Source organism: Pan paniscus, chromosome 18 (assembly GCF_029289425.2).
Source record: "Pan paniscus chromosome 18, NHGRI_mPanPan1-v2.0_pri, whole genome shotgun sequence".
Classification (NCBI taxonomy): domain Eukaryota; kingdom Metazoa; phylum Chordata; class Mammalia; order Primates; family Hominidae; genus Pan; species Pan paniscus.
The window spans coordinates 65,217,740-65,230,855 of NC_073267.2; the positions used below are offsets into that span (position 1 = coordinate 65,217,740).

At 45.2% G+C, this 13,116-nt stretch overlaps 1 protein-coding gene across 3 annotated transcripts in view; it reads left to right on the forward strand.

The window, feature by feature from the left end:
• The window catches only part of LOC100984384 (liver carboxylesterase 1-like), a 36,886-nt gene extending 24,281 nt beyond the window's left edge, over window positions 1–12,605 (forward strand). For 2 of the 3 annotated variants that reach the window (XM_034940193.3, XM_034940192.3), the window contains exons 9-14: window positions 327–467; window positions 2,359–2,439; window positions 2,702–2,849; window positions 8,991–9,122; window positions 11,851–11,923; window positions 12,220–12,605. In XM_034940193.3, the coding sequence (XP_034796084.2) occupies window positions 327–467; window positions 2,359–2,439; window positions 2,702–2,849; window positions 8,991–9,122; window positions 11,851–11,923; window positions 12,220–12,403 (759 nt within the window). In that variant the 3' untranslated portion in view covers window positions 12,404–12,605. The remainder of the gene's footprint in view (window positions 1–326; window positions 468–2,358; window positions 2,440–2,701; window positions 2,850–8,990; window positions 9,123–11,850; window positions 11,924–12,219) is intronic. The other variant, XM_055099205.2, reaches the window with a different exon arrangement.
• The last annotated feature ends 511 nt before the right edge of the window (window positions 12,606–13,116 follow it).

Below are 13,116 nucleotides of genomic sequence, written 5' to 3' on the forward strand. Positions count from 1 at the left end.
AAAATCAACTGTGGACAGAGAGAGGGAAATGCATGCACTTCAAATTTAAATATATAGACATGCAATTTTATATAGATAATACATGTATTTCAATCTGAGTGAAGATTTCATCCTCTCCTCGTCACCTGACCAGTGTCAGCCTCTGCCTGAAGTTCTGCCCCTGAGTCACACATCTATCCTCCTTAGTTAGGACCCTGTGTGTGCACAGCCATGGCCCAAAGTCATGCCGGTCTAGGGTGCTGGTCTCACCCTCAGACAGGCAGAGTTGGGGACATGGTTGTGACTTAGGGTGGGAATCACAGGCGCTGTGCTGTTCTCTCCCCCAGAATTACCCCCACACACCTACGGTGATTGATGGAGTGGTGCTGCCAAAAACACCCGAGGAGCTTCAAGCTGAAAGGAAGTTCCACACTGTCCCCTACATCGTCGGATTTAACAGGAAGGAATTTGGCTGGTTGCTTCCAACGGTGAGAAGGCACAGGCCTCTTGGAGGGACTCACCCACCCCCATCAGCCCTCCCATCTCTGGTCCCAAGAGTGCTTCCCTCTCCAAGCACCGCTCTGAGTCCTGGGCAGCTGTTCCCTTCAGCAGGAGTTAACATTTCCATGGAAACCTTCTCCAGGAGGGCACAGTTGTCACCGGGATATCAGGGCCCTGGGATCCCCTCTCCCCAGACTCTCTGATTGTCTTCTTATTGAAGAATCCTGAAGTGTCTGTGTTGGGAGGGCCAGTAGAGAAAATAACTGTGCAGATGGGAAAACTGAGGGGGCCTAGGAGGGGAAAGGAGTTGAGGAGTCCGCAGAGGCAGTCGGGGGCTTCCTGGCTACCCACTTTGGGCTGGGTATGTGTAGTTCCCCCATAAATCACTCATGCTCTTCATCACCTCATTGAAAAGATCCAAAAAAAGTGGCTTCTTTTGATTTCCCATTGACTTCTAGGGAACAGTAGACACCAGGGTCTACTTGAGGGATGACGGTCAGAGGAGGGTGAGGATGGACAAGTTACCTAATCGGGTGCTATGCTCAATACCTGGTGACAAAATAATCCATACAGCAAACTCCAGAGACACAATTTACCCATGTAACAAACCTGCACATTTACCCCCAACCTAAAACAAAAGCTGGGAAGAAAAAAGGGGAAGAAAAAAAGATTGACTTCTGAAAGTGAAAAAGTGTTCTCCTTCCAGTCGAGGACACACAAAGCTGACCATTATTAAAGCAGTAGGACAGAATTTATTCAGTAACACAACTGGACTGAGGAAAGAAGAGTCCAGTATGGATTGGACTCAAATCCCCGAAACTAACGCCTAGTGTTGTTTCAAAGGCTGAGCGTGCAAGGGGAAAGGAACTGTGGGCTGTGGAGAGGGGCTTGGTCCATGTGGCTAGACCACCTGGATGTCTTCATCCTGGCTTACCTGGGGCAGAAACAAACTCCTCTTATCTTCAGGATTGGAAGCCATGCGTTAGACTGCAGGAAGAACACACTGAACTTAGGCTCTACTCTCCACAGGGACTGGGAAGATCAGGAGTGAGCTCCCTAAATGTTTGCATTGCAAAGAGAAGTCTCTCAGGTCCTCAAGGAAATGGGGTTGGGTGGTAGATTCACATCCCAAAGGGCAGAGAAAGTGTTTATCATTGCAGGCTTCTAAAGTAACTTCTCTAGTTGGGTTCAGGGGCCTGTCTGCTTCTCTCTAGGTTTTGGCTGGAGCAGAGTAAATTGTCCTGGTAAGGTTGAGCCTTCCCAGGCAGGTATGTTAAGGATACTGGGGTCATTCTAGGGACACAGCCTTAAGCTGCTAGAAGCGATGCTAGAGTTTGGTCGAGTCTCTGAGTGCAGAGGTTTGGGCAGAGTTGTTTTGTGAGAAGAGATATGAAGTTCGCCCCTCAGAAGGATTTCAGAGGTTATACCAAAGACCAAAGCCATGAAGGCAGGCTCTAAGGCTTTCAGTGTCATCTGTGACAGGTGGGGGTACTAGGGAGGTCTACATCCTCTTCCCCAGAGCCCTCTATTCCACACTGGCCTGGCAGACACCTTCCCTCGCCATGTCACTGACCACTGTAGGGATCCCAGCCTGACACACACACAAAACACACACACACACACACACACACACACTGCAAAACACTGCCACAGCTTCTCCACATTTTTTTTTTTTTTTGTAATCTTTGCAATGCTTGAGTTTCTGGATATAAGCCCATTTGATTCATTGATTTTGCCCATTTCAGTAAAAACCCATGCCCTTAAAAGCCCAAAATATTGGAGGACTTTCAGTCTGCATTGGTTTGGTTGGTTCGTCAGTTTGTTTCTTCTCGTTAATTCTCAATGATTCATAAATGCTTAACTTTTTTTTTTTAACAGTTGATGAGCTATCCACTCTCCGAAGGGAAACTGGACCAGAAGACAGCCATGTCACTCTTGTGGAAGTCCTATCCCTTTGTTGTAAGGGTCTAGGAATCATGGGAATTGGCTAGGACCCACAGAGGGACAAGGATTGCCCAAATTATAGAGCAATTAAATGGCAGAATGAAGACTGGGGCCTCAGGGTTTCTCCCATCTTTCCACCTTTCCCACTTCACTTTCCACCCTAGCAGGGAGTTGCACATGGCTTTTGAGGTTCACCATTGAGGCAGCCCTTCCTGGTGGGCTGGAGAAGCTACATCGCTCACCAGGGGGTGGTTGTCACTTTATTGATCTATTTTAGCGCATTCCTAAGGAATTGATTCCAGAAGCCATTGAGGAGTACTTAGGAGGAACAGACGACCCTGTCAAAAAGAAAGACCTGTTCCTGGACTTAATGGGGGACGTGCTGTTCGGTGTCCCATCTGTGACTGTGGCCCGGAACCACAGAGGTGAGTCCTAGAGTTCGAAAAGGTGAGGGATATGGACCCCAACAGCTTCTGTATCTGACTCACCTACCTCCCAGCATAGACAGATGTGGAAACAGCCGAGAGTCAGGCCTCAAAAGCTGATTCCATATGGCGTAGAGTGAGATGCTGTCTTATTTTGGCTTATGCCAGTAGCAGACTGTGAGAAAAAACATCCAGAGGCAAGTGGTTTTTTAAGGTGATGATCCCAGATAACAGCAGTAGGGAGGTGGGGAAGTGAGAGAGGAAAGAGATGGAATCCAATCCATGATGTGTTGCCAAGGGAGTATCCTCTGTGGACAACTGGAGCTGGGAAACTCATGGAAACACGGAGAATAAAACACTCATGGGCATCCCATCTGAGTGGCAAGCAGCCGGGTATATATCCACCAGCTTCCACTGGTCATTGTTTGAAGGTTCTTGCAAGGAGTTGTTTATTCCCTGTGACTTTGTCCTGCTGCACACAAGGGCAGAGTACTCTCTTGTGAACAGACAAAGGCCTCAGGCTGGGAGCTGCAGATGCTGGAGGTGGAAGTCAGGCTGGCATGCCCAGGAAGAGGGGATATAGGTGAGACACTGACAGCATCTGCTTCAAGGGCTCCATGCCTGGAGTTATCATGGGACATAGGGCTGCTGTAGGACAAATGTTGAAAGATGAGTCTTGGAAGGTTTTTAAGGTCCAAGTTGGCTGCAAACAAGTTTGCTAAGTGTTGGAGCTGGGAAAAGAATGGGAGCACTGCACAGGATCCAGAGGATTGTCCAGGACCAAGAAGGCCAAAAGTAAGAGCTTTGTTGGGTGTGGGGGAGGTGATCTGGAGAATGGCAAGGTCTGAGGCTGGCTTTTGTCTATCTCGGTGTGTGCAGGAACATGCGAGCACAGGGCAAGGATAGGGTCTATGCAGGACCTTCTACCACTGACCCAAGGCTGTGTGGGTGGGGTGTGAGGTTAGGGATGCGTGGGCTTACCTCTAGAGGAGTGTCCTTTCCTGGGTGCCAACTAGGGGAGGCTCACAGGACTCCTCTTTTTCTTCCAGCTCTCATTCGCCTAGTCTGCAAGCCAGGAAATGTCCTCTCTCTAACCATGCTGGAAGAATTTTTATATTTAGAATTTCATAAGCATGATAAAAACTAGCTAAAGCTGATCTAGCAGGTGCCCAGACACTCCTTTGCACAGGAAGGGGCAGGTGCTCATAACTCTCACTTCTTCACAGGCTTCTGATGAAACCCTATAACCAGGACCACTGGAGTTGGATCAGTTCTGTCTTAAACTTGGCTTTGCCCCATGCATTGCATCTGATCTATATATAGTATTTCCATCTCCATCTTCTGATGGTTTGAGCAATGCTGAACCTCTGTTTTTCATCTAATTTCCCATGACTTTGAGGTCAGGGTTGTGTTTTGTTTTTGCTTTTGTTTTTTCGTTTTTTTGTTTTTTTGCCAGGACTACACAGATCTTATCAACTTTCACTTATTATTGTGTCTCATTCTTTTTGATAAAAACACATTTCTGAATATAAAGTTAATATGTTAAAGTTAATATGCAAAAGTTTCAAAAATATGGAAACACGTAAAGAAACTACATATCACTCCTAATTCCCCTACCTGGAAGCAAGTGGTATAAATTTTTTTGTGCTTTCTTCTAAAGATTTTTCATGTCGTATAGTTTGAAGTCAGGTAGCGTGATGCCTCCAGCTTTGTTCTTTTGGCTTAGGATTGACTTGGCGATGCGGGCTCTTTTTTGGTTCCATATGAACTTTAAAGTAGTTTTTTCCAATTCTGTGAAGAAAGTCATTGGTAGCTTGATGGGGATGGCATTGAATCTGTAAATTACCTTGGGCAGTATGGCCATTTTCACTATATTGATTCTTCCTACCCATGAGCATGGAATGTTCTTCCATTTGTTTGTATCCTCTTTTATTTCATTGAGCAGTGGTTTGTAGTTCTTCTTGAAGAGGTCCTTCACATCGCTTATAAGTTGGATTCCAAAGTATTTTATTCTCTTTGAAGCAATTGTGAATGGGAGTTCACTCGTGATTTGGCTCTCTGTTTGTCTGTTATTGGTGTATAAGAATGCTTGTGATTTTTGTACATTGATTTTGTATCCTGAGACTTTGCTGAAGTTGCTTATGAGCTTAAGGAGATTTTGGGCTGAGACAATGGGGTTTTCTAGATATACAATCATGTCATCTGCAAACAGGGACAATTTGACTTCCTCTTTTCCTAATTGAATACCCTTTATTTCCTTCTCCTGCCTAATTGCCCTGGCCAGAACTTCCAACACTATGTTGAATAGGAGTGGTGAGAGAGGGCATCCCTGTCTTGTGCCAGTTTTCGAAGAGAATGCTTCTAGTTTTTGCCCATTCAGTATGATATTGGCTGTGGGTTTGTCATAGATAGCTCTTACTATTTTGAGATACGTCCCATCAATACCTAATTTATTGAGAGTTTTTTAGCATGAAGTGTTGTTGAATGTTGTCAAAGGCCTTTTCTGCATCTATTGGGAGGCATCACGCTACCTGACTTCAAACTATACTACAAGGCTACGGTAAACAATACAGCATGGTACTTGTACGAAAACAGAGATATAGATCAATGGAGCAGAACAGAGCCCTCAGAAATAACGCCGCATATCTACAACTATCTGATCTTTGACAAACCTGAGAAAAACAAGCAATGGGGAAAGGATTCCCTATTTAATAAATGGTGCTGGGAAAACTGGCTAGCCATATGTAGAAAGCTGAAACTGGATCCCTTCCTTACACCTTATACAAAAATTAATTCAAGATGGATTAAAGACTTAATCGTTAGACCTAAAACCATAAAAACCCTAGAAGAAAACCTAGGCATTACCATTCAGGACATAGGCATGGGCAAGGACTTCATGTCTGAAACACCAAAAGCAATGGCAACCAAAGCCAAAATTGACAAATGGGATCTAATTAAACTAAAGAGCTTCTGCACAGCAAAAGAAACTACCATCAGAGTGAACAGGCAACCTACAAAATGGGAGAAAATTTTCACAACCTACTCATCTGACAAAGGGCTAATATCCAGAATCTACAATGAACTCAAACAAATTTACAAGACAAAAACAAACAACCCCATCAAAAACTGGGTGAAGGATATGAACAGACACTTCTCAAAAGAAGACATTTATGCAGACAAAAGACACGTGAAAAAATGCTCATCATCACTGGCCATCAGAGAAATGCAAATCAAAACCACAATGAGATACCATCTCACACCAGTTAGAATGGCAGTCATTAAAAAGTCAGGAAACAACAGGTGCTGGAGAGGATGTGGAGAAATAGGAACACTTTTATACTGTTGGTGGGACTGTAAACTAGTTCAACCATTGTGGAAGTCAGTGTGGCGATTCCTCAGGGATCTAGAACTAGAAATACCATTTGACCCAGCCATTCCCATTACTGGGTATATACCCAAAGGACTATAAATCATGCTGCTGTAAAGACACATGCACATGTATGTTTATTGTGGCACTATTCACAATATCAAAGACTTGGAACCAACCCAAATGTCCAACAAGGATAGACTGGATTAAGAAAATGTGGCACATGTACACCATGAAATACTATGCAGCCATAAAAAATGATGAGTTCATGTCCTTTGTAGGGACATGGATGAAATTGGAAACCAGCATTCTCAGTAAACTGTCGCAGGGACAAAAAACCAAACGCCACATGTTCTCACTCACAGATGGGAATTGAACAATGAGAACACATGGACACAGGAAGGGGAACATCACACCCTGGGGACTGTTGTGGGATGGGGGGAAGGGGGAGGGATAGCATTAGGAGATAAACCTAATGCTAAATGACGAGTTAATGGGTGCAGCACACCAGCATGGCACATGTATACATATGTAACTAACCTGCACATTATGCACATGTACCGTAAAACTTAAAGTATAATAATAATAATAATAACAGAAAAAAAATTTTTTCATGTCCTATATACTTTAAAAATCAATTTCATATTTTGTTTTTGTTCACAGAACACTATGTTGTGAAGGTTTTCTGAATGTTGATACAAACTCATCAAAGCATTCCTTATGCCATGAAATGGCTTCATTAAATAGGCTTTAATATTCCTATCCTATTAGACATTTAGCCTGGCTGCTCATATTCTGATGCTACAATAACACTGAGCTCAGCCTAATGTTTATAAGTCTCTAACCACATGTCTAATAATTTTCTTAGGATTCTTTTTAGAAGTGAATAACTAGGTTGGACCATAGAAATATTTTTGAACTCTTGGCAAATAATGCAAATTTGCATTCCAGTGCATAAGAATGTGGATTTCTTAATTCCCTTTCTCATTTGGGATATTAAGATTAAAAGTTAATGTGCCAATTTGCCCCACCAGAAAGAAGCACATCACCCTGTTTTCATTTGCATGTCTTTCATGACATGTCTTTCGTTGTCTCTGCTTCTCTTCTTGTGCCCATTTGTCATTGCCCAAACCTGTGCCCTAATTTCCTCTGAAGACTTGTGTTGTGACTGTAGGAATTGTATAAATATCAATGGCTTTAGCCAAAAAGATTTTACAAAGTACATTTTGGGCAGCATGCTGCCTATTATTAGTTCTCTCATTCACAGAAGCTCTTTCTGCTATAGTTGGCTCTGAGTTCCTCTGTTCGAATGGCAAAGGCAAGGTCAAACCCTCCTTTTAGCAAGTTTTGCCTGACCTTGAAGCAGCCATTTAACAGGTGGATTACAGAGCCACAGAAGGATGGCATCTTCCCAAGCACGCTTCCTGCTGAGCCGAGGGTGCAGTGCAGGAGGCTGACAAAGATGAGTGAATAGATCATTCTTCATTCTGACATTGAAATGACATGTGCGGGTGCAGCATGAGGTTAGGGATGCGGGAGCTCCCGTTGTTAAATCCTTTTGTGGGTGAATATTTAAGGATGTTAAGAAATGATGGCTGGAGGTGGTGGCTCATACTTACACCCTCAGCATTTTGGGAGACTGAAGTGGGAGGATTGTGAGAGCCTAGGATTTCAAGATCAGCCTGGGCAACATAGTGAGATCCTGTCTCTACAAAAAAATCATTTTTATAAAGTGATGATAGTATATTACAAAATAACATATATAATATCATCCCAAGTTTATATACATAAAAGAGATATGCTAAAATAAAAAACAAGCATTCTCTGTGGTAGAGTTATGAGTGATGTTTTAAATTTGATTTTTTAAATGGAATTTCAAAATGATTTTTAAATTATATAGGAGGTGGAAAATTCAAAGTGCTGAGGCACAGGACCAGGCGGCCCACAAGGTAGCCCAGAAGGGGCAGTGATTTGTGCTTCCAATGAGCCAATCATTGGGAAACTGGCATCTTCTTGGGGCTGGGACAGGAGAGCTTTGTTGATGGGAGAGGAGGGCAGAGCAGAAGGAGAGAGGGCAAGGAAGAGGCAAGGTCACCCTTGCTCAGCGCCTTCTTTTCTCTGCCAGGACTTTACTGGCTTAACACCCTAACACTCCCAGGCCAGGCAGGTAGCAAGACACATGGAGACAGTGAGATATAAAGCAGTGAGTGCCGCAGATTCCTGAGACACAAGAGGCAGATTGTTCCCTCTCTGCATATGTTTGTATTTAAGTAGCCTCATGTTCAGACAAGCAACTTGGATTTGCTTCAGTCTTCTCAGGATGGGTGAGAAAAACACTGGAAATGCTCAAAACGAGGCAGAACAGAAGACACCTGTCAGGGTGGAGATGGGGTCCAAGTGAATGAAGTCTGTTATCAATGAATTACATCCGGTGTAACTAGATGTAGAGAGATTGTCTTGTGTGAGAATGTACCAGCAGGCAAAGGGGTTTACGAGGCAGAGTCAGTGTCCCTGCACCGGCAGTCATTTTAAATGAATTGACCCAGGGTTTCCACATTCATTCATTAAACATTTGTTCATTGAACAAATATCTGGCTCTAATTCCAGTTCCACCTCAACCACCTATGCAGCCCGGAGCATGTCGCTGAGCTTTCCTGTGACTCTGTTTCTCTACTGTGCTGACAGCCAGAGGTTTCCTGCAGAGCTGGAGACCTTGGTAGCCTCCAGGTGTGTGTCTGGCAACATGAACTGTGCATGAATCCTTGTCTTCTCAGATGCTGGAGCACCCACCTACATGTATGAGTTTCAGTACCGTCCAAGCTTCTCATCAGACATGAAACCCAAGACGGTGATAGGAGACCACGGGGATGAGCTCTTCTCTGTCTTTGGGGCCCCATTTTTAAAAGGTAATGGCTCCTTGCTCTCCATGAGCTTGGAGTTAGGAGATCTGGGTTTCAGTCTTGGTGTGGTGGCTTTCAGCAAGTTTCTTCTCTCCTGGTCTTAGTTTACTGATTCTCTATAACAGGGTTGAATGTCATTGGGTTGTCCCCCAGCTTCCTCCCACTCTAACACATGTGAGGTGGGATGTGTATTCATGTGCCCTCTGCACAGCCACTCAGAATCCTGCTCTGTGACATCAACAAGACGGGTGTGTGTGGGGGTCTCCTGCAGGATTCACTATACAGGGTTGAATGTCATTGGGTTGTCCCCCAGCTTCCTCTTCCTCCTGCTCTAATACACATGACAGGGGATGTGTATCCATGTACCCTCTGCACAGAAACTCAGAATCCTGGCCTGTGACATCAACAAGACAGGTGGGGGGGGGTGTCTCCTGCAGGATTCAGTATGACAGAGTTGAATGTTATCGGGTTGTCCCCCCGCCTCCTCCCGCTCTAACATACCTGAGGGAGGATGTGTATTCGTGTGCCCTCTGCACAGGTATTCAGAATCCTGTTCTGTGACATCAACAAGACAGGTGGTTGGGGGGTCTCCTGCACGATACACTATGACAGGGTTGAATGTCATTGGCTTGTCCCCCAGTTTCCTCCGGCTCTAACACACATGAGGGAGGATGTGTGTCCATGTACCCTCTGCCACAGACACTCAGAATCCTGGGCTACGTCATCAACAAGACAGGTGGTGGGACACATGCAGGGGTGCTCTAGGTTGAGAAGCCACCAATCAATTTCCCTCTCCCAGGAGCACTGAGAATGTGAGTGAGGGTGAGATTAGAGTTGGTGTTAACCCTGAGTCAGGTCTAATGTGTGTCAGTTTGTCTTTCTGTCTGTCTCTAACAAAAACTCATAAACCTTTACATTTAATATATTTAATAATTGTTAGTTTAGAAATCACGGGATTATGAATTTGGAATAGGAGAAGAGACTTTATTTTTGATATGGTTTATAGTCAGCAGGATTCACTGTGACAGGATTGAATGTCATTGGCTTGTCCCCCAGTTTCCTCCTGCTCTAACACACATGAGGGAGGATGTATATCATGTGCCCTCTGCCACCGACACTCAGAATCCTGGGCTGTGTCATCAACAAGATAGGCGGAGGGACACATGCAGGGCCCTGCTCTAGGTTGAGAAACCACCAATCAATTTCCTTCTCCCAGAAGTGCTGAGAATGTGAGTGAGGGTGAGATTAGAATTGGTGTTAACCCTGAGTCAGGTCTAATGTGTGTCGGTTTGTGTTTCTGCCTTTATGTCTCTAACAAAACCTCATAAACCTTTAAATTTAATATAATTAATAATTGTTAATTTAGAAATCACAGGATGTATGAATTTGGAATGGGAGAGGAGACTTTATTTTTGATACGGTTTATAGTCAGCAAAGTTGCTATCCCTCAAGCTGGGAAGGTGCCTCTGGCCAAGCCCAGAAACAGACTCATCGAACGAGGAGGGGTTGGATAGAAGCCTTATATGAACACATTGGCTAAACATACATGTTCAACACGTTACAGGGAGAGCAATGGATATTCATGAAGACAGTCCTGACACATGTGTATTATACAAACATGCATGTAACATTGCCCATGTTCACCTGGTGGTGGAGACCTAATATTTAAATGTATTACAATTAGGGCTTATAAATCCAAAGGTCTTCTCCGGACACAAAGCCCAGTAAGTGAGCAGCCTCTGTACACCGGCCAGGTCCAGTCCATGGCTGGTGATGTTCTTATCTGGAGAAAATAACTGAAATCAGTCTCTTATGCAATCAAAGCCGTAGTTAAGGCTGGTGGGCAGGATTCTGTTCTTCCGAGTCTCCAAGCTGCAGCCATTTTAATTGTTTTCATTTTGCTTAACTCCAGGCCAGTACTGCTTTAGCTGCTAGAGAAAAAGAAGCACCTTGCAGCAGGGAGAACAGAGTGGATTCTTTAAGGGTAGAGATGCAGGCCTGAACCCTTGCCTGGCATGGCCTTCTATCTTTTTTTAATTTGGTGTCTTATTGCCACAAGGGGTGTGTTCTGTCAGAATGATCACCTTTATTTTATTGCTGATACTGGTCCGGTGGTGTCTAAACCACAAAAAGGGGGGAGTATTATGAGGCGTGTCTGACTTCCTGTCTGTTTCCAGGCAGGAACTCAGTTTAGGGTTTTTCTGGGGTCCCCTTAGCCCAGAGAGGATCTGTTCAGTGAGTTGGGGGTGTTAGGATTTTATTTTTAGTTTACATTATACAATATTTTTAAAAATCCTTTCACGATGTCTTCTAAGCCTTAACTCTCAGCTGTTACAGATCACATGGGACTCACCCCATTGCTGCTTAGGACGCACCATCGCCACTGGGCATGTCCCAATTATGCACCCTTAGGAGGCTTGAGTTCTGTTATATTTCAGAATGTGAATTGTGGGTGTGTACAAGAGACAGAGAAAAGACCCAAGAGAGAGCAACCCTGGGAGGTGGGGCAAGCACAAGGAATGATGCATCCCCATTGCTCAGCCCTAGGTCAGCCATGCTCAAAGGTAGAGTACACACAAATTCACCAGGATCTTCTAAATGTGCAGACCTCAGCTCAGTGGGTGTGGAGCATGCGCCAAGGCTATGTTTCTAGCAGGTTTGCACGTGAAGTTGACAATGCAGGTCCGCAGACCACACTTTGAGTAACAAAGGTTTTTTTTCTTCTTCCCCACAGAGGGTGCCTCAGAAGAGGAGATCAGACTTAGCAAGATGGTGATGAAATTCTGGGCCAACTTTGCTCGCACTGGGTGAGGCTCTTGGCAAAGACACAGCACAGCTGGTGAGGGTGAGGGGCGGGGCATGCCTATTGGGAAGGGGCAGCTTCTAAGGTTCTAGCGATCAAACTTCTGACCCTGTGACCATAGCACTCTGACAATGAGAGCTCTCTACAAATGGAGAGGCCGCCCCTGGAGATAGTGAACTCCCCGTCTCTGGAGATATACAAGCCTCTTGACGGAGATAACTTGGGCGTCCTCACACATCTCTGAAGATTGTTGGGAACACACAGCAGCTTTGGGGCAATTCTATTTGATTTTGTTTCCAGAAACCCCAATGGAGAAGGGCTGCCGCACTGGCCAGAGTACAACCAGGAGGAAGGGTACCTGCAGATTGGTGCTAACACCCAGGCAGCCCAGAAGCTGAAGGACAAGGAAGTAGCTTTCTGGACCAACCTCTTGGCCAAGAAGGCAGTGGAGAAGCCACCCCAGATAGAACACATTGCGCTGTGAACGGAAGAGCCTCGGGAACCTGGAGGAGCAAAGACTGGGGTCTTTTGCCAAAGGGATTGCCGGTTCAGAAGGCATCTTACCATGGCTGGGGAATTGTCTGGTGGTGGGGGGTAGGGGGCAGGGGGCAGGGGGCAGAGGTCATGAAGGAGCAAGTTTTTTATTTGTGACCTCAGCTTTGTCAATAAAAGATCTTTTGAAAGCCAAATCACTGCTTGTGTCTTGTATTAGAGATTAATCCATCCTCCTCAGAGACAGAACGATGATGGAAGAGGCAATGTGAGAAGGAAGCTGGCTTTGCTGGGGATGGCCTGGCCTCAGGACAAGTACAGTCCAGAGGGCTGGGTCATGGACAGTGCTCAGGGGAGCTCTGGGCCTACTGCATGTTTCTGAGCCCCCAAGAATTTCCAACAATAGGATTTAGGATTGCCAGAGTGCAGCATCCCTATCCTCCATTTGGATCTGCCTGTGGAAATGGAAATGACCCAGGCTGAGAATTTGCCTGGATCAGGGAAGAGAGAGAGGTGCCGAGGTGATCCCATGGCACTGTTGGATGGCCTTTATTGACTCTTGCACAGGTCTGCCACACCTTCCTCAGTATGTACACTAGCCTCCTAGACCCCTCCCTGAGGCTGTCTCTTTCAACAGCTGGTCTAAACTCCCTCTGTAACCTGGACCACTTCTGTTGCGGGCACTGACCACCTTAGAGCAAGTCT